Source organism: Rissa tridactyla, chromosome 8 (assembly GCF_028500815.1).
Source record: "Rissa tridactyla isolate bRisTri1 chromosome 8, bRisTri1.patW.cur.20221130, whole genome shotgun sequence".
NCBI classification, from domain to species: Eukaryota; Metazoa; Chordata; class Aves; order Charadriiformes; family Laridae; genus Rissa; species Rissa tridactyla.
The window spans coordinates 6,509,480-6,527,162 of NC_071473.1; the positions used below are offsets into that span (position 1 = coordinate 6,509,480).

Genomic DNA, 17,683 nt, shown 5'->3' on the forward strand with positions numbered 1-17,683 from the left:
ATGGGGCCCAGGTGCGCCGGGGTGAGCTGAGGGGCTGCAGCGGGCCCTGGCCTTCTTAGGCTGGAGGTGGAGGAAGGGGGTTTGGACTCAACTCATTCCCTTTCCGTTTTTGTTTTTTTTTTTAACTTTGCACTTTCTCGCCGTTTTCCAAAGGCCGCTCCCTGGGGCCGTGTCGTACAAACGCCGTTTTTCCACACAAACCCCCGCCACAGTATCCATCGCCTCAGCGGCCGCCCTGCGGGCCCGGCGCGGCGGGGGGCGGGCCGCACGCATGCTCGCTGTGGGCTCCGACATGGCGGCGCCCAGCGCGGCGCTGAGGCAGAGGCGGGCGGCGGCGGCGGGTGGCGGCGCCTCCGAAGCCCCCGAGAAGGCTGTGGCGGGGCTGTCGGGCAGTAGGGTCGGGTCGCCGCCGCCGCTATCGGGCACCTTCTGGCTGACCCGCATCGTGCTGCTGCGATCCATAGCCCTGCTTTACTGTGAGTCTCCGGGCGCTGCCCCGCGCCTCTTTCTCTCGCCGCTGCCCGGGGAGCGGGTGGGGGTCCCCCGGAGCCCCGGGCTGCTGGGGACCGCCGGGCTGGTCGCCACGCAGAACCCCGTGAAGTCCTGGGGTTGACCCGTCCGTCAAGGCCTTCCCCGCTGCAAAACCTCAGGTGGGGCAGGCGGGACCCCTGCCACGGGGAAGGGGGGTGAGCTGCCAGTGCCCTGACTGTCCCCTCCCGTGGGGTCCATGGCGGTGCTGAGGTCCCACCGTGGTGGGAGAGGAGGCCTGTGACTCTCTTAGGTTCTTGGTGGTGAAGTTGTTTGGGGAACAGGGGGCTGCAGGGGGGCTTGCCCCCCGGTCCTGGGTCTGGGCCCTATGCTGTCATGGCAGGGGTGCAGCAGTTGCACTGAGGAGCCCTGCCTGTTTTTACCAAAGCATTGCTTAATTTTGGGGGTATGTGTTTGCATACACAAAGCTTGAGGGGGTGACTGAGATGTGAAACGGGAAGAGCCTCTTGTTTTCAACTCTTGCTTTGCTGGTGGATGGGGACCCTGCGGCTGATGGCAGGGGTGGCGTTGCGTGATGTTGGGGCTCCTGTATTGGTGGAGTTGGAAGGAGAGTTTGCTCGTGCCATGAGGCTGGTACCTGTCAGCAGAGCCAGTCGGAGCTGGTAGTCTTTTTTCTTCAAGGTAGGCCTTGTGTGCTAACTGTGCAAGAGAGAAACTCCTTGCCTTATGCAGAAGCAGGTCTTTAGCATCTTACATAGTACTGGAGAAACACGACATCCTTCGGTGTCAACACTACCAGTCAAGACATAGGATTGACATGACCTTGAAACAGTTAACGGTGAAATCAGTTTCCAACCTCGGCTGTGCTCGTTTGGCTCTCACTTTGGCAAGGAACACCGAGAGCTGCGCTTCGAGCCCACTAGTGCTCCACTTAAAAAATATTCACAGTGAAACCTAAACTGACATGTAACACACTACGTTACAAATTCTAAACTTGCCCCAGATTTGTCCACAAAATCGTTAGGATTTGTAGGCTGCCAGCCTGCTTAGATTATTTTGCATCAAAACCATGCAGAAGTTGTAGTTTTGTATGGTTTTGACACGTGCTCTGTTTCTAGTTTGGTTTCAGCTCTCGGTGAAATGCAGGGTTATGACTCTTTCAGTCAAAATGAAAGCGATTCCGATATTCCCCCGTGTGTAAATCCAGACTGCTGAGTTTCCCGTAGCTCAGTTTGCAGTTTCCTTATGAAAAACTGATTAGCGTTCTCCGCTCTGTGTTTGGTGGAGGCCTCTGCTTTCTGATGGGGCATTTGGGTTATAAATGTGCTCCATCCAGGACCAAATGCTGTCCTTTAAGGTGGTGGCGTGTTCGATAGGAAGGGGCTGGTGGGAAGGGAGAGGCGGTGGCTGGAGGGGGTGGGAGTTGGGAAGGGGATGATGAGGCAGAGGAGGCGAAGAGCAAGTCAAACGTATGGGAACTTCTGGTGAGTGGGAGACCTGATTTGGGATGAGAGCAGTAAGAAGAACCAGTATCCCGTTTGGCGTCAGGTGAATTACAACATGAAAATGATTGAAACCTACAAGCTGGAGGGAGAAAGGGAGGGTGGGCATTTGTAAGGCAGAGGATGAAGCTGAGGCTGGCGCGTGAAAGTGGGATGACAGAAAATAGGGAGAAGAACTGAATTTGGCGCTTTTCAAAAGAGGAGAAGAGAGTGGGAATGCCTAGGAGTGGAAAAAGCGGGGAGGAAACCCCCAAATGCTTCCACAGTCCAGAGTGAGGAAACGTTTTTGAGAGAGGTAGTGCAGAGGAAAGCATTTGGGTACCAGAGCTGGAAGGAACAGGGTAGGAGGATGGCTCTGTTCTTTGTAATGAAGGAAGTGCAAGAAAGGAAAAGTTTACCTGCTTGTTATGCAACTTCACTTGATTGTGATCAGATAACAGTGATTTCTGCTGTTTGTTTTGGTTGAGTAACAGCCAGGGGACCCAAAGCCAGAAACCTGGGCCAGATTTGAGACAGGTCGAATTCTTACTTGGGCTGTCACTTGCAGTGATGTTGGGGCTCCAGCTCTAATCCCAACACAGGGGAGACACTGCACAGCCTACAACTGAAGCACTCATGGAGTGGAAACTAATTGGTGTGTCTGAGATGGAGAGATTGTGAGGAGGCAGATTCCTCTGTCAAAGGCTGCAAAACCATGACACGGGTGTTGGGGTGGGATGCTCTCGAGGGAAGGTGTGTTGCCTTTTGATCTCTTCTGAGAGCCTGGGTTTAGAAGCAGCAGAAAACAATTTAGAGGCTCTGTGCCAAGCACCTCTTCCAAGTTCTTTTCTGAAGATGGAACTATTTACTCTGACAGATTATTTTTTTTTTTCCCAGACACGGCGATTCTGCACACGCCGAGTCTCAGACTTGCTGAGGAAACGGTTGATGCCGTTGTGACAGTTTGACATTCCTCAGTCGTGGGATGTTTTCCCCCCTTCTTTCATTTCACCCTTTTAAATGTAACCCTTTCATTCCTGCTGTGTTAAGCAACAAATCCTTTCGGGGCATCTTGTGCTAAAGTATCAGGAAAGTGGTCACCCCCTAATGATCGCAGCTCCTGCCTGTTAGTGCAGCTGTGAGAGCTGAAAGCTTGTTCTCTCTCCTAGTTGGAAAGGGAGGGGTGGGAGAGCAAAGGACCTTGTGGACGGGATGGAGAGAAACATGATTTGGGGGGTACAGTGATTGCTGCGGTGAGGGGCAGAATTACCAAGAATTATTTGGGGGCCTGTCGCCTCCTTCCTGCCCCCTACTCCACTATTGAGAGGCTGTTTTATTGCCTGATGTGAGCTGGGGAGATGCTTTCCCTTTGAATCTCCTCCTGTGGAAGGAGGACAGGCAGAGCAAGGCAGGTGTGAAGTATCTTGTGTGCCCTCCCTTCTCCCCCGCCCCCTTTGGTTATAACAGCTCTCCTCTTTTTTCTTTTTTTTGAAGGGGTTTTCCAGAAGCAGCCAGAGCCTGGGAAGTCCCTGGCAAAGCAGCTGCTGTCTGAGAGGCAGGTTAGAGATGGGAAGGTGGGAAAGGATCTGATGATTCCTGGAGGCCGGTGACCAAAGCCACATGCTGCTTGCAGGAATGAGAAGGAAGGGGAAAATGGATCCAAACGGAAAGTTCTCAGTGAGGTTTGCTCTCTGCAGCAGGGCTGTGCCAGTGGGTCCTCCCAGCTGAGCACTAAGGTAAATGAAACGCCTGTCCGTCCAATTCTGTCTTTAATAGTAGCTAGTACTGTGCACTTTTAAATTAGGTGACACTTAAATTCTTGTAACTGGCAGCCCTCAGAGACGTTTTCAGATCTGGGATCTCTTTCTCCACTTTACCAAGTAAGTGTGGGCAGAGCAAGTGGTAAAACCCTTCCAGAGGAAGAGAGTGTGAATAACACAGAATCCATCCCTGTTCGCTGAGGAAGAGAACAATTGTGTAGGTCTTACCCTGTGCCCTGCTGCCCAGACCCCTCTCTGTTTCTGTAGAGTCATCTTTGTATAGTATTGGTGTGCCAATGGAAGAGACTTGTCTCACAGACTTCCACCATTGCAACCTGTCCGTCACTGGCTAATTGCAATCTTTAATACAGTAATTCATGGGACAGGGAGGCTTGGAGAAATGCCGTTTTGATATTTGAAGGTTTTCTATCTTGGTCTTGCACTGTGTGTTTGTTCTTTATGGCAGGAATTGGTACTTTCTAAGTACGGAAAGTCTTTGAGGTCTTGTTGGAAGTCCTGTTACAAGTAAATAGCTGGTCCCAAAGCTCTTGACAACAAATGTGCATTATTTGCTCCCTTCACCCTTCTTCTAAATCATTGTTAAGTGCCCTTTTTGGATGGTTACTATCATCAGATTCCAGATGTAGAAGTTCAAGTAATTAGATACCACCCTTCCCAATTTCAGCCAGGCTCTGTAGAGTGCTTTGAAATAAAAGCTATTATTGAAATCCAGTTTATCTTCCTTCTCTGTATGTATTGTTTAATAGTAGTATTTTCTTTCCCCAGAGCTAGAGCTACGGGAGGTTCATGCTACTTCTTCCTAATTCTGAAATCTAAAGCCTTCTCGGGGGGATTTGGCTTCCTGTAGGTTGCTGGCTCTCCCCGGTGTCCTTCCTCCTCTCTCTCTTTCTCTCTGCCATCTCCCCTGCTTTCCCCCTTCTCTTCCCTCAGTTATATTAAAAGGCTCCCAGTAGCTTTTAGCTTACCTAGTCAGGATTATAGAACATCTTCAGACGCTTTTTCTCCCCTGAAAGGTTTTATTTCAGCGCGGTGCTTGTTAGCAAGTCTGCACAGCGAAGGCAGTATGTTAGCACTGTGTCCTCTTAGCAAGCTACATGCCTCCCGTTTAAGTCTGCATGAAAGAGCCACGTAAGCGAGACAGAAGTGGGTTTGGTCCTGAACAAAGCCCTTACACTGTGGGGAGAAAAATTCATAGCAAGCAGTGATAAGGGAAATGATAACAAGAACCGAGAAGGGGAGAATCTGTCTCCCAGTCTGCTGCCTGCCCAGAGCTGGTCTGGAGCAGAGGGATCTTCTCAGGGCATCCTGCAGCTGCAGGTTGAACTGCCCCTGGTGTGGTTTTGAACAGTCTGGGTCCTACGAGGAAGCTTTTTAGCAGTGCCACAGCCCAGCCTTTTCTGTTTGCTTTCACATCATTTCAAAGAGGCAATGGGGATATAAGCGCTTAAAAAGCCTCCAAAGCAACCACCCCAAAGTCTTGAGCTTTGCTGCGAATGGCAATAAAACAAAAAAGTGTTAAGAACAGACTACTTTGTTGTGTGTTTGTTTGTGGCCGTAGGGTTGCACGATAAAAAGGGGGTGTTTGGTTTCACTCAGGCTCTTTGCACAGTACTATGGTGTTGTTGCTTCTCTGTTGCAAAACTTTGCAGGGGAATTTATCGATTGAAAACTTATTTGATTCATTTTTCAGATAATAATGAAAAGACCGTGGATATTCTCCCCCTTCTTTTCAGTAGTACAACCTCAGCTTGACAGCATCCAGCAAAGGGCCTTTTTTGAATGCCTTGTTGGGTCAAAGGTGCACTTGATATATGGCTGCAGGCAGATTTTTTGTGTGTGTGCAAGATGTAGTTTGGTTTTCATGTAAAGCTCTGTGCTTTTGGTTCATTTCTTCTTGTGGTTTGGGCTTTAAGTAAAAGTTAAGACTTTTTTAATGGGGGGAGAGAGAAAGCCATATGACCGGAAAGTTTTGGATTTCACATCTTTAAATCTTTACAGAGCATGAAGAATGGGATTCTCTCATTCTCCTACCATGACAGGCTGAGCCTGGACTGGGGGAAAGGAACTGAGGTGACAGGGCAATATGGATAGACCAAATCATTTCAGATGGGTGACTCTTGTGGTGCATGCTTGGGTTGTGTTTATTGGTAGCATGTGGGTTTGAACAAGGAACGTGTTCAGTTTGGGGAGACAGAGGAGGTTGGGAGGGGAAGGAGAAGGTGGAGGGGGGGGGAGTTAATGGAAAAGTACAGTAAAGCACCTTCTGAGGTGAGAATAAGTAGTCAAGGTCTATTAGCAGTTGATGACAATTTACATGTATTACTTATGTAAAGATCAGCTCGCAGCAGGTAGAGGAGCGTGCTCCCATGTGAGCTGTCAAAGGCTCCTTCTGCCTCCTGAGTGGGAGGGAGCATGGGAGTCGCTGAGGCTGAGGTTTTTTTTCAATCTGCAAAGGAGTGAATAGTCTGAAGAATGGCAAAGTGATTCGGATGGAAAGAGAGGAGACTGGCATGGGCTGAAGATACGCAAATCCAGGAATAGTTGGTAAAAAGTCCAGGCAGTGAGCAGCCACAGGGGTGATGGGGTTTTATGCTGCGTTTGGGGACTTGGGGGTGTGCAGAGCTGTGCTGGGAGTCTGCAGGGGATGTCCCTGAATTAGGAGCCCAGCCGTGGCCACACATTGTTCCCATCTGTGATGCTGGAAAGGATAGCTATGGGAAAATTTCGGTTTTTGCGTCCTGGTTGGCAAAGCGCATCCTGAACTCTGAAAAAGTGCCCTTCTCAGTCATACTTTTGGTTTGTAAGATGATATCAGACAGTGAGAGTCATTCTGCGGGGCTTGGCCTGCTAAAGAGTCTGGAAGGAGCGGGTGACTCTGGATCAGGCCTTGCGTTAGCTTATTCCATCCTGGAGGAATCCACCGTGGACTCCTTGGTGCAGTGTATGCCCAGGCTGGAGGTAGCTGGGGTGCTGATGGAGGCAAGCTACCTGGTGCATAGGAATGCAAATGTCTGTGCTGTTCTCGCAGGAAAAAATAAACCCTGAACTGATGTGAGACACTGATGAACGCATTGCCCAAAGTTTGCAAATCCAGTAGTCGGGTTTGCTCAGGAGGAAAGCAGCTTCTCCTGAGCGAGGTGCAGAGTCTTGCAGCTGTTGGTGACTGAGACGCTGCCCGCTATGCCTGTCTGACAGCGGTGCTCAGCAGCTGCCCGTCAGACTCCCTTTCGCCATTCCAGCATCCCGTTGGGTAAGGCCCTTCTCCCTTTGCTGCCACAGATGAGAACATCCCTGGGCTGACATGGACCTTGCAGAAACCCAGGAGCACAGCTTTACAGACTGTTTGGAGGGGCTGAGGCGGGTGCAGTGCCGTTGCTCAAGCAGACTCAGTGCCTTGGACCCCATGGTGTGGTTGAACCCAGCATGCTGCGTAGGTGGGTCCCCACCGCATCGTCAGACTTACGAACTGGTGAATTCTGGTTCATGTAACAGAACTGCTCTGCCAGCCTCTTGCTAGGAAGAAGCTACAGGACAAACAAGAGAAGCGATTAACCTTGCCCTATGACTCGGCAGTGCAGTGAGCATGCCAGCCAGTGCCCAAGGTGGAAGCAAACTTGTTTCACCATGTTTATTTGGAGGGAGTGGGAAGATGGAGAGTGGAAAATCCCCAAATACAAGGCCAAAGGGAGAGAGGTTTCAGAACAGGGGTTAAGGAAGAGGAAGAAAAGCACAAGCTTTGGGGGCAAAAGGGACTTTTTCCCCCCCTGACTAAGCCAAGATTAAAAGGATCCCTTCCTGGAGAAGGGAGCAGGGTCTGTGTTACAATCAATTTAAGGATACAGTTTCTCAAGAGGGGTTCAGGGAGAGGAAGCAAAGACATGCTAATAAATAACTTTTTTTTTTTTTCCCTGTGGAACTGTGCATCTCCTGTGTTGCTAAAATCCTTTGCAGAATCTGTCTTTAGTTTCAGCTATTGCATGTGTCCGGTAACATGGGAACCGCTGCCTACAGGGTGAAGCCTCTTGAAGGCTTACCTGGTGCTTGGGAGAGTAGGTCTAGATGATTTGATGTCAGGATTTGAGAAGTGGGTGCTGCCCAAGGGATGTGCCCTTCAAAGGTACTCCAAAAGATGCTGGAGATGAGTGGAGTGGGAGCACGGCGTGGTGCGAGGCAGCATCTCAGCTTGGGGAGTGTCCAGGAGAGGGAGCTGGATCCGGGATGGAGCAGCATGACTGGGAAATGCTGCACACGTGTGAGCAATAAACAGCGCTCGCCGGACGTGGGCCCTGATGGCTTGGGAGGGTGATGGATCAAAATGTAAGTGCAACGATTCGGATTTGGTTCGGGTTAGATGAGTCCTTCATAAATTAGGGCTGCTGCCGATGGGATTTAGCTGTGAAATGGAAACGTGCGAAATACCAGCAGTGCAGCGTCTTGTGAGAAATCGATGTTCTGGGGGAAAATCACTTCGGAGCCCAAACAGGGCAATCTTTAGATGTGCAGTTCATGGCAACCTATGATGCAGTCTTTGCTGCTTACAGACTTAAAAAGGCTGTATGGTATTTTGTACATACAATGTGTACTTTTCTGCAATTGCTATAGTTTGTTTTTCCTAATTTACCCTTTCCTTGTTTATCTTGCATACTGTGCAGGGGTCTAATTTAGATTTTTTTAGAAAAAAGTCTGCTGAGCAGTTATGGGTTGGGGCAGCAATTTCTTTAGCATTTAGAGGTGAATTTGATAAGCACCTTTGGAAAACTGTCCGGCAAATTGCAGTGCTAATCAAGGGAAATCAAACCATGGAGTTTTAAGGCAGAGATCGTCTTTATTTTTATTTTTTTTAAACCAAAAATGAAGATATTAAGTTGTCTGAGGCTCAGAAACATTGTATTTCTGCTTGTTTCGTGTGTCAGGTTTTCTGATTACGCATTTGTGCCGGACAGAGTGTTGGTAGAAAAATATGAATACTCTAAAACACTTAATTTGCGGTCCAAAGCTGATTCTTTAGTGTTGTGATCATTTTTTTCCTCTTCTCCCTCCCTGTCTGTAATTGAGTAAAATATTCTGCATGTCTTTTATTACTTTGGAAAATCTTTCACTGTGTGTAAAAGATGAACAGAAAGAGATACAACCAATTAAACCCCCAATTTATTGTGTTAGCGCTGTGATTCAGGATCTGTTGAAATCGATGGGAACCCTCCCAGTGACCTCAGATATGCGTTGGATTGAGTTTTACTGGTTTTTCAAATGAGAACAAAATACATGCCGTGTGCAAAGAGATGGCGTAAGTGTTAAGTGGATTAACTGGAGACCTTTTTGTGTGCCTGGGGGGAATGGGACATTTATTTCTGTTCCCTGGGGCTGCGGATTTTTGGTTGCTAGTCAAACTTCAAAGAAATGGGAATCCAGGCCTGAACGCGGGATATAGTTTCACATAGCCCTTCTACCAGTGTTCCCCCAGTGAGAGACATCAACCAGATGAACACCAGAATTCTTGTTTGCAGAATGACAGCATTCAGATAAGGAAGGAAACAGATTTGATCATTAACTAAGGAGTATTTGGAGGGAAACAAATTGGCCTTTTGCAAGACCTCTGGTATTGCTGCATGTGACGTGGCTGGTGTTTGGATAATGTTTGAAGGATGGGTAAGTTAGCTGCTGGGAGCAAAATGTATGAAGCCTAATCAGGAAATGTTGGCCTTCATCATTTTTTTCTGAGAAATGGAGTTACGAACTGCAAATTGGTAACTGGAGGAGATTCCTAAAATATGAGATAATCCCTAGAAACTGACCAACTTTCTCTGTAGAACATCAAATTCTAGGTCTATAATCTGTAATTAAATTGCTTATGCGCTGTTAAAAAAAGCATATGGCTGTTCTAAGATTGTCTGGTGCAAGAGCATAGACACTATAAATGAGAGAACTGTAGTGACATGTAAAAAGTGGCAATTTAGAGGACAGAAAAATATTAAGACTTTGTATTTCCAGCCTGCCAGGAAGTGAGAGGATCCAGAAGGTCAACCCATAGCATAACTACTGTATTCTGCAATTGCCATGTGTAACCATTAACCATTACTCCACCAGAAGAATTAAGGTGTCCTTTGGGTGCCTTTTGAATGGTGTGTATGAGTTTAAGCTGTCTCATTAACAATATTTTGAAATATTAAGTGTTTTCAATACAAGGAAATAATCCAATACTTGACAGATGCACAGATAGCTGTATGTAAAAATGGAGATATGTTGTCGTCTAAAGTCAAAGCATAACCTTGCAGGAACAATCTGTTATCAGTCTGTGGTGGGTTATTTGTACTGGGAACAGCAGACGTTGTAACATGTTAACACCGTCAACACCAAACCCCATGCTGGAGCTGTTGTCTATTTACGCAGCAAAATGTTTGGTGAAACTGAAATAGGAGGGGCCGGAAAATACAGCCCTGTCTTTGCTGCTGCAAAGCTGAAGGGAGTTGTGTGCGCTCTTCTGGCTGCTTCAGCTGCGCTTCCCAGGATCGGTGCGTGAACTGAGGGCTTCCTGGTGTCTCCTTTCCACAGTAGAAAGGAAATTCTGTCTGAAAGTCTTGAAATTAATGCATTGCTTTCACTTGTACTCCGCAGTGCAATTAAGCTGTTTTCCTCATCTGCATTAGGAGATGAATAGTGTATGTGACTAACCTAGGGTCACGCAGAGTCTCACAGAGCTGGGCTGAGCCTCCTGTTTCTACACTGGGTCAGGTCGCTCAGTTACAGGGAGCTTTTCCCAGAAGTGCATTGTTGAGTTTGCCTGAAGCAAGTGGCATGTCCCTTACAGCTGTTGAGGAGAACATTGTCTCAAACCAGACTCTGTGCCGTTTCCTGGTGTGAAGGCAGAGACAGTATTTATAGAATTCCTCTGCATTCTGCGTTGTGGTTAATAGAAATGACTGTGTTGTATTTTAATGGAGATGAGGACATATGAATAAATTCCTTCCCGAGGCATGAAAATTCTTCTGTAACTCTGGACTCAAAATATGTACTTCAGCCTGGATGATTTCTAATACTGATATATTTTTTCCCCCCTCCTTGTTTTCCTCCAGTTGTGGCCTTCCTGGTGGCGTACCATCAAAACAAGCAGCTAATAGGAGAGAAGGGGCTGCTCCCTTGTAAACTGTACCTGCAGAATGTCAAAAAGTATTTCAGAGGGAAGATAAACTTGGATGCTCTGAGCTATGCGCCAACAATCATCTGGTTTCTGGACTGGTCAGACATGGACAGAACCTTGGACTACCTCTCCTTGTTTGGCCTGGCAACTTCAGCCTTTGTATTGATAACTGGATGTGCAAACATGGTCCTCATGTCCGTCCTGTGGGTTCTCTACCTCTCGCTGGTCAACGTTGGACAGATCTGGTAGGTTAACAATCTCTCTGCTTTGTTTTTTTCTGTAATCTCTTGCTGTTCATTGTACACATTGACTTTCTATTACCATTTGAGGTTGGTAATCTGGTAAGGAGCGATGTAGGAATGTGAGATAAGGAAAGCATTTGGCAGAAATGAGTTATGGGCACACTCCTGCGCTCTCTCTTACCTGGGATATCTGCCCTGCTTTCTGTTGTCCTCTGTGAGACGTGAACTGGCTGCATAATGTACCACGCTACACGTTGTCCCTGCTGTGGAGTACTTTCCCTCATGGCTGTTGCAAGGGAATTCCCCTAATAATTGCTTTTGAGATGGTTTCTCAATTTTCAGTTCTATCCAGGAGAGAGCTGGAACACTCAAGATAAGTACATGAAGCCTGTTAGGAAAAAGTAAAGGAGAAATAATGACTGCATATCGCCTTGCTGCAGGGAAAGGCTATGGCGCAAAAGGAAAGGCTCTAGGTGGTTCTCACACTTGTTAAGGCCCCAAATACATTGCTTAAGAGAATGGGCCCTTAGAAACCCAAATTTCATTAGTTCACCTCTTCAAGTGCCTCTCTGCCTGTAGCAGAGATGATGTGGTAACTTTGGGGAGTAAAAGGCTATGCCATGAAGAGGTGCTCAGCCTGTGGACATGATGCAGCTGTGTCACTGTGATGTTCTTCCCAAATCTTCTGGCTCTACAACACATGACAGGACACCTACCATATAGATGAATTTAATTTTAAGGATTTGCATGTGCTTGGGCTGCCCCTTGTCCTGTCCCATTCATTCCTATCCTACTCCAGATGGTATGTAAGTGGGTGAAGGATAACAGCTTCAGTTTTCTGAAAAGCTCTATTCTCTGAGCTCTTAACTCAGCGTGAACTTAAGACTGTGAAAGAAAGCCACAAAATTTGAAAAATAACTTGGTGGATAGTTTTCCATTGCCCATTTCCAAGTTATTCCAAAATTGCTTGTCTATTTTTCTAGATGTTTTATGTTACAGGGCAAGAATTCAATCATCGTCCTGCTCTCATTTCCAGAGATACAGAAGCTTGTGTCATTGTAGCAGCAAAATCTGGATATGTTCCTTCACTTCTTTCTGTTTGTGGGGCAGGGGGGAAACCTCTAACAACTTTTCCCTCAAGCTGCAAAGGTTTTGTAGCAGAAAGTTGAACCTGCAGTGACTTTTGAGGCTGAAGGTTTGATCTGGCTTGCTCCTGAAGTAGTGGGCTAAGAAAGACATTAGCATGACAGGCTTTCCTCATTAGTGCCCACAAGGCACTCTGGGGTACTCAGTGTACTGGTGCTATGGCCATAGCGATGCTACAGTGTCCTTAACAGTTTTGATTTTAAAAAAAGCTAGCTCGAACGTGTTCTCCATGTTGGGCAATCACGTTCTGTGCTGGTCCTCTGCTCCCAGTTGCTTTTCCTTGTGCAGGCAGACTGAAGGCAGAGGTGTGATGTCTTCTCTGCTGGTGCTGCAGGGGTGACAGACCTGCAGAACTCTCAGGTGTTTGCCGAAAGAAATACAGTTGTGCCTGTTGAATGCGTGGCTGTTTTGTCATCTTTCAAGTGTTTAAGGGAGAGGCAAAAGGCAGGGGATAGAGAGGGGAGCCTTTTTCCACTGCTGCACCAAACCACCACCAGTGTCCAGCAGACCACGTCCAAATGCCTCTTCCTAAGGGGGGTTAGAAGCTTCAGGTCTCTGCAGCTCTGAAGACAATGAGCTGGCAGCAGGAATGTAAGCGGAGCCCAGAATTTGCCTTTTGTGGATGCTGTGGTTGAAAGGAATTGACTCTTGATATTTGAGATAAGGCTGTATTTTTTTCCTCCTTTGCTACTTCAGATTTGGACTTTGAAAGTTACTCTGGCGCAGGCAGGTGACTCCTGATATACAGCAATAACACACCAAGATTTCTTCTGGGGAAGGGGTGAGAGAGAAAAGTGAGGGGGCAATAGGAGGTGTAGCCTCAACTTCATCCCTTCTTAATTGTGGCATCAAATATATTAAACAGGAAATTAGGTGGTTCTTGTAAAGGAGTGAGGGAAAAGAATCAAAGCAACCCAGTAGTACAGTTCATTCAGCTGCGGTTACATTTTTCATTAGATCCTCCGAAATGGGTCACTGGGTGGTCAAAACCATATTATTATTGTGCATACAGTGTGACATTCAATTCCTGGAGAAGGGAATGCTGGGTGGCTAGGTACTTACAGTGCAAGTAAACATGAGGAGAGAGCAAAGGGAGGATTAACTAATTTCTCACCGTCCCTCAGGGAATTGTGGTGGCATGAGGGATGAGCTGAGAGTACCTGGAATCTCATGAATTTTGCTGCCAGTCGTGGGTAGATGGAAGCATTGGCCTTAAAACTCAGGGTGGCTTTAAAACTCCCTTTTCACACTATTTGTAGGTGGGCTTAGATGGTCCATTAACTTTGTCTTACTCTCAAATTTGGGCAGATTGAGAGGTTTTGATGAGTTCTGATTGTTCTCCAAGGTATCTGTTGAAGACCATAGTGAGTGACTTCTTATAGAGGGGGAAAGGACAACGTTGTCAGGCATTCCTGATCAGAGTTACAAGATAGCTCAGCAAAGAGGCGTCTGAAATGAGGAAGAAATTCCTCCTGTCACCACATTGTTTTGTAGCTATTGTATGGCCTTTCCTAATGTTGCTCTTCAGCTGGTAGGCGTGGACTCCTGCGAGCCGGCACGGCTGGGCTGGGCATGGACCCGTGGGCTGACCCGATCCAGAAAAATCCTTTGCAGTAGTTGCCTGGGAAGCCAGTTCAAGGAAGAGACGGGGTGATAAGGAGGAATGAGTTTTCTTCGGGCCAGTGAGGAACAATTTATTCCTTTTATCGCCTTTTCTATTTTAATTTTAAATGTTTCTGTTTGTTTTGGGCTGGAGTCTCCAGATACCGGGCGCTGCTGAAGGAGCAAGTCTTTCAACTGCTGTCCAGCTGGCTTGGGCTCAGAGTCAGAGGAAGCTTTAGAAGAGCAAACCGTCTCCTTTGAAGGGCAGGAGGCATTGCCTGCCTGCCCTGGTACTGCCGACCTCCACCTGTGAGCTGGGGAATACACTGTGTGCCTGGGGACAGCTGAGGCTGCTGTGACAGCATGGCAAGGGACCAGCTGAAGGTCTTTGAGGGTGTTATAACCCTTAAGAAAGCTGCTCCTGTGGAGCAGGCTGGTGTGAGCTGTTCATAATGGATTTTGTGGGATAAGGATTACTTTGGCAACCTAAAATCCTGAGAACTGGGGCCAGGATGTTGTCCTGGCCCTGAATTCTTGACTTTGCCAGTTGACTGTTGGCTCTGCCAAAGCACAGGTGAACTGTCTGGAATAAGATGCACTTTGGCAGGTCTCAAAACCGGGCTAGCTTTCAGAGAACAGCCTACTAATTTTGGTACCTGGGAAATGCAGGGCCAAGATCGCCTTTGCCAAATTTGACAGTGGAATGCACCAGGAAGCTTTTGTAATTCTGGGCACTCTGTTCCCAAAACAGCTGTGGTATTCGGGGTCTGATCAGACTAAACCTGGACGTCTTCGCTGGGTCATAGGCATGCGTATAATGGGGCTGCACTTGCATCACAAGCTCAGTGCGTCTGTCATAAAATACTGGATTTTTTTCCCTCTCTGCCATTTTGAACTTTTCCTTTTGAAGTAGGAGGAGACAGTCAAGAATCCCGAAATCTGGCAGTGCAAAAGAACATATAACGTCTGACCCGTAGGCTGGGTGAAGTTCTTAATCATTACGTTAATTTTAGCCTTGATTTTTCTTCTCATTTCTGCAGACTGCCTAATTTCTGTAAAATAATCATAGTAAAAAATGGTCCTGGTTTAATTGAAGCTATTTAATGAAGCTAAAGATACTTAAAAAGATTTTGTGGGAATTTCCCATACTTCAGCATCCATTTTGCAGACTGCAAGTCCTGCTTGTCTAGGTTCAGTCGTTGAAGAACAGAGCAGCTCCACGGGTCCATACAAATGGCTTTGCCTTTCCCTACTTCCTCCTTCCTGAACAGTAGCATAGTGGATTGTTGTACGTTTAAAAAAGAATAGGAAAAGCTGTCCCTTTGTTTCAAAGTAAAAATACTTGTTGCAGATGACCTCATGAAACCTCCATTTGGTTTTATTACCTATGGTTTCTGCTGGGGCATATGTCTGCAAAGATGGACCATCGGCAGTAGAGGTCCTTTGTCAGGACAAGCTCTCTGGGAGAGGCATTGCGGCAGAAGTCAAATCAGTTTTGTACCAGAATAACAAATGCACTTCTAAAGTGAATTCATAATTCTGGAATAAAATCACTTTTATCCTGCAGTAAGGTGTCTCCAGAGAGCTATTACATTTTCTTATATAAACAAACTTTTAAACTACTTTGCCACTGATCTCTTGTTTCTTCTTCTGTTGTTTCCTCACTGAACCACCTCACCCCCACAGCATTTTCAAATGTCATCTGAAAACCCTTCCTTTCCCTTGGTTATTCTGTTGTTTCATTTTACAAAGCATATTGCCCACTATTAGAGAGCATTCAGTGGTTCAGTTTGTAAGACACTTGATACAAAAGCTAGAATTGTGGTTTTTTAAATCCTATTGCTTTTTTTCCTTTCATGACTTAAGATTCTGGTAGAGTTACAAGAGCTCAAGGGAACAGGTTAAACAAGCCAATAAATAAAACGTTATAGGGTGAGGTGGCTACAGCGTTCTTTTCAGTATGTTCTTCCCTTGTGGAAAATGTTGGTGGAGCTACTGCTAACAGGTATTTAGGGTAAAATAAGACTAAACAGTGCACTTTTTTTTCCTGTAAGGAATATGAAACTGAATGGTGCTTCATCACCGCTCAACCCCAGCGGCTGCAGGTGAGTGCCATTTGGGCTGTGCCCTTCGAAGCCCATGTGCACAGGTGGTTTCCAAGAAGTTGCAGATGCAGCAATGTTTTTGTAGAGCAAGGAGGGAAAGATATGCCTCTGTCTTTCTGACCCCAAGTGCCTGGTGTTTTTTCTTATTTAGCTGATTGAACAGAATATTAATAGCATTTAACTTCAATATTAAGGACTTATTGAAGGGGCAGGTTTACTCCAGGTCACAAAAGCATGTCTCTGAGGCATGTAATTTAATTGCAATTAAATTGCCTTCCTCAGAAGTTCATTTACAACAGAGAAGGAAGAAAGACTTGTATGTCATAGAGGTTTTGTGGTTTATATGTCTCATTAAAAACCACTTGACCTATGCAGGACTCTAATCGCAGTCTTCTGTGTGCTAGCAGATGAACTGGTAACTGGTTCAGGCTGAAGTCCATTAAATGCTAGGGCGCTGATAAGGGGATGCTCAGGGCTGTGTTTTCACTCTCCAGGAGGGCATTAGTAGCCATCAAATGGACCTCTTCTCCACTTTCTTTCCTTTTATATTCTATAGCTTTAGTTTTTCAGTCTAAAGCACTTGGGTGTTTGTGTATTGTCATCCTATCCAGTAAAGGTTAGAAACAGATCTCTTACGAGTTTCCTATTCTGGCTTGTAAAACAGCCAGCGTGTGAATTGTGGGCAGGATTTGGCAAAACATCTTTCCCATTTTTAGGTGTACTGGTTTGTGACCCTCTTACGACAAGGGCACAGCACTTGTGGAGATACTCATTTTATGACTAGAAGAGTCCTAGTCTGACATGCAAAATACAGATGGAAGAATCACCCTTTGAGCTTCCAGGAGACCAGAGCTGGATCAAGGGTGAATGAACGTATCCACATGGGTGCATTTGTGTTAGTGCACATTTTATTAAGTAGCATGGGAAATTCGGTAAGACATTTTTGACTGCTCCTGAGCAAGCAAACACTGAAAGATCAGGAGCCGTGCAAGTAGGGCATAGGAATTTGTGGGTCCTGGATTTTATCAGTACGCTTGGGTCGCTTGGGAAGTTCTCTGAGACCTCACTGTACAGGCAGGAATGGATGCTTTGGGGTTGCACTTAACTGTGTGACCTTGGCGAGGTCTTTCCATCAGTCTATATCCTGCTTTATCTGCCTGTCTGGAAGTAATACAAGCCTGTACTGAGGGATTGTAAGACTTAATTGATATCAGCTTTACAGATATTAAAGTTTGAAGTGCAAGCACAAATTCATGTTGTGCCTGAATCCAGTGTACAATTTTGTGTATTAAAAAAAAAGTATCTAGGATTTTAGATGAATCACATTAACAAATATCACCTTGATGCATATGCTACATTGGAGTCCTTTGAAGTTTGCTAGGGGCTTTGCAAATAAGCCACTTGCAAAGAACCCTTTTTGCAACCTGGCTTTATTTTTCTAGCTCTCCAAAATATCCCAATGACAACAACAACAACAAAAAACTTAGAATATCTTATTCCTTTATCTGGCCCTGGCTTTGGCAATAAACCTCAGGAATTTCTTTGTTATTATGGATCGCAGCCTTGTATCCCTTTTACTCCGAACTCCCCTCCCTCTTTCCCCAGAAAGAAAAGATTATCTCTAGAAACGTAAACCAAAAGTTGAAGGATCTCAGGGGGTCATCCTTCCTGTCGAGGAAGCTGCTTTTTGGCACTTCCTACT

General features: G+C 46.3%; 1 protein-coding gene across 3 annotated transcripts in view; it reads left to right on the forward strand.

Moving 5' to 3' along the window:
* Positions 1 to 271: 271 nt before the first annotated feature.
* Positions 272 to 17,683, forward strand: part of LMF1 (lipase maturation factor 1) — a 207,308-nt gene continuing 189,896 nt past the window's right edge. The window contains exons 1-2 of one of the 3 annotated variants that reach the window (XM_054211430.1): positions 272 to 476; positions 10,822 to 11,131. In XM_054211430.1, coding sequence (XP_054067405.1) covers positions 272 to 476; positions 10,822 to 11,131 — 515 coding nt within the window. Of the gene's footprint in view, positions 477 to 10,821; positions 11,132 to 17,683 lie in introns of those variants that run through there. The other 2 variants (XM_054211433.1, XM_054211435.1) reach the window with 2 other exon arrangements.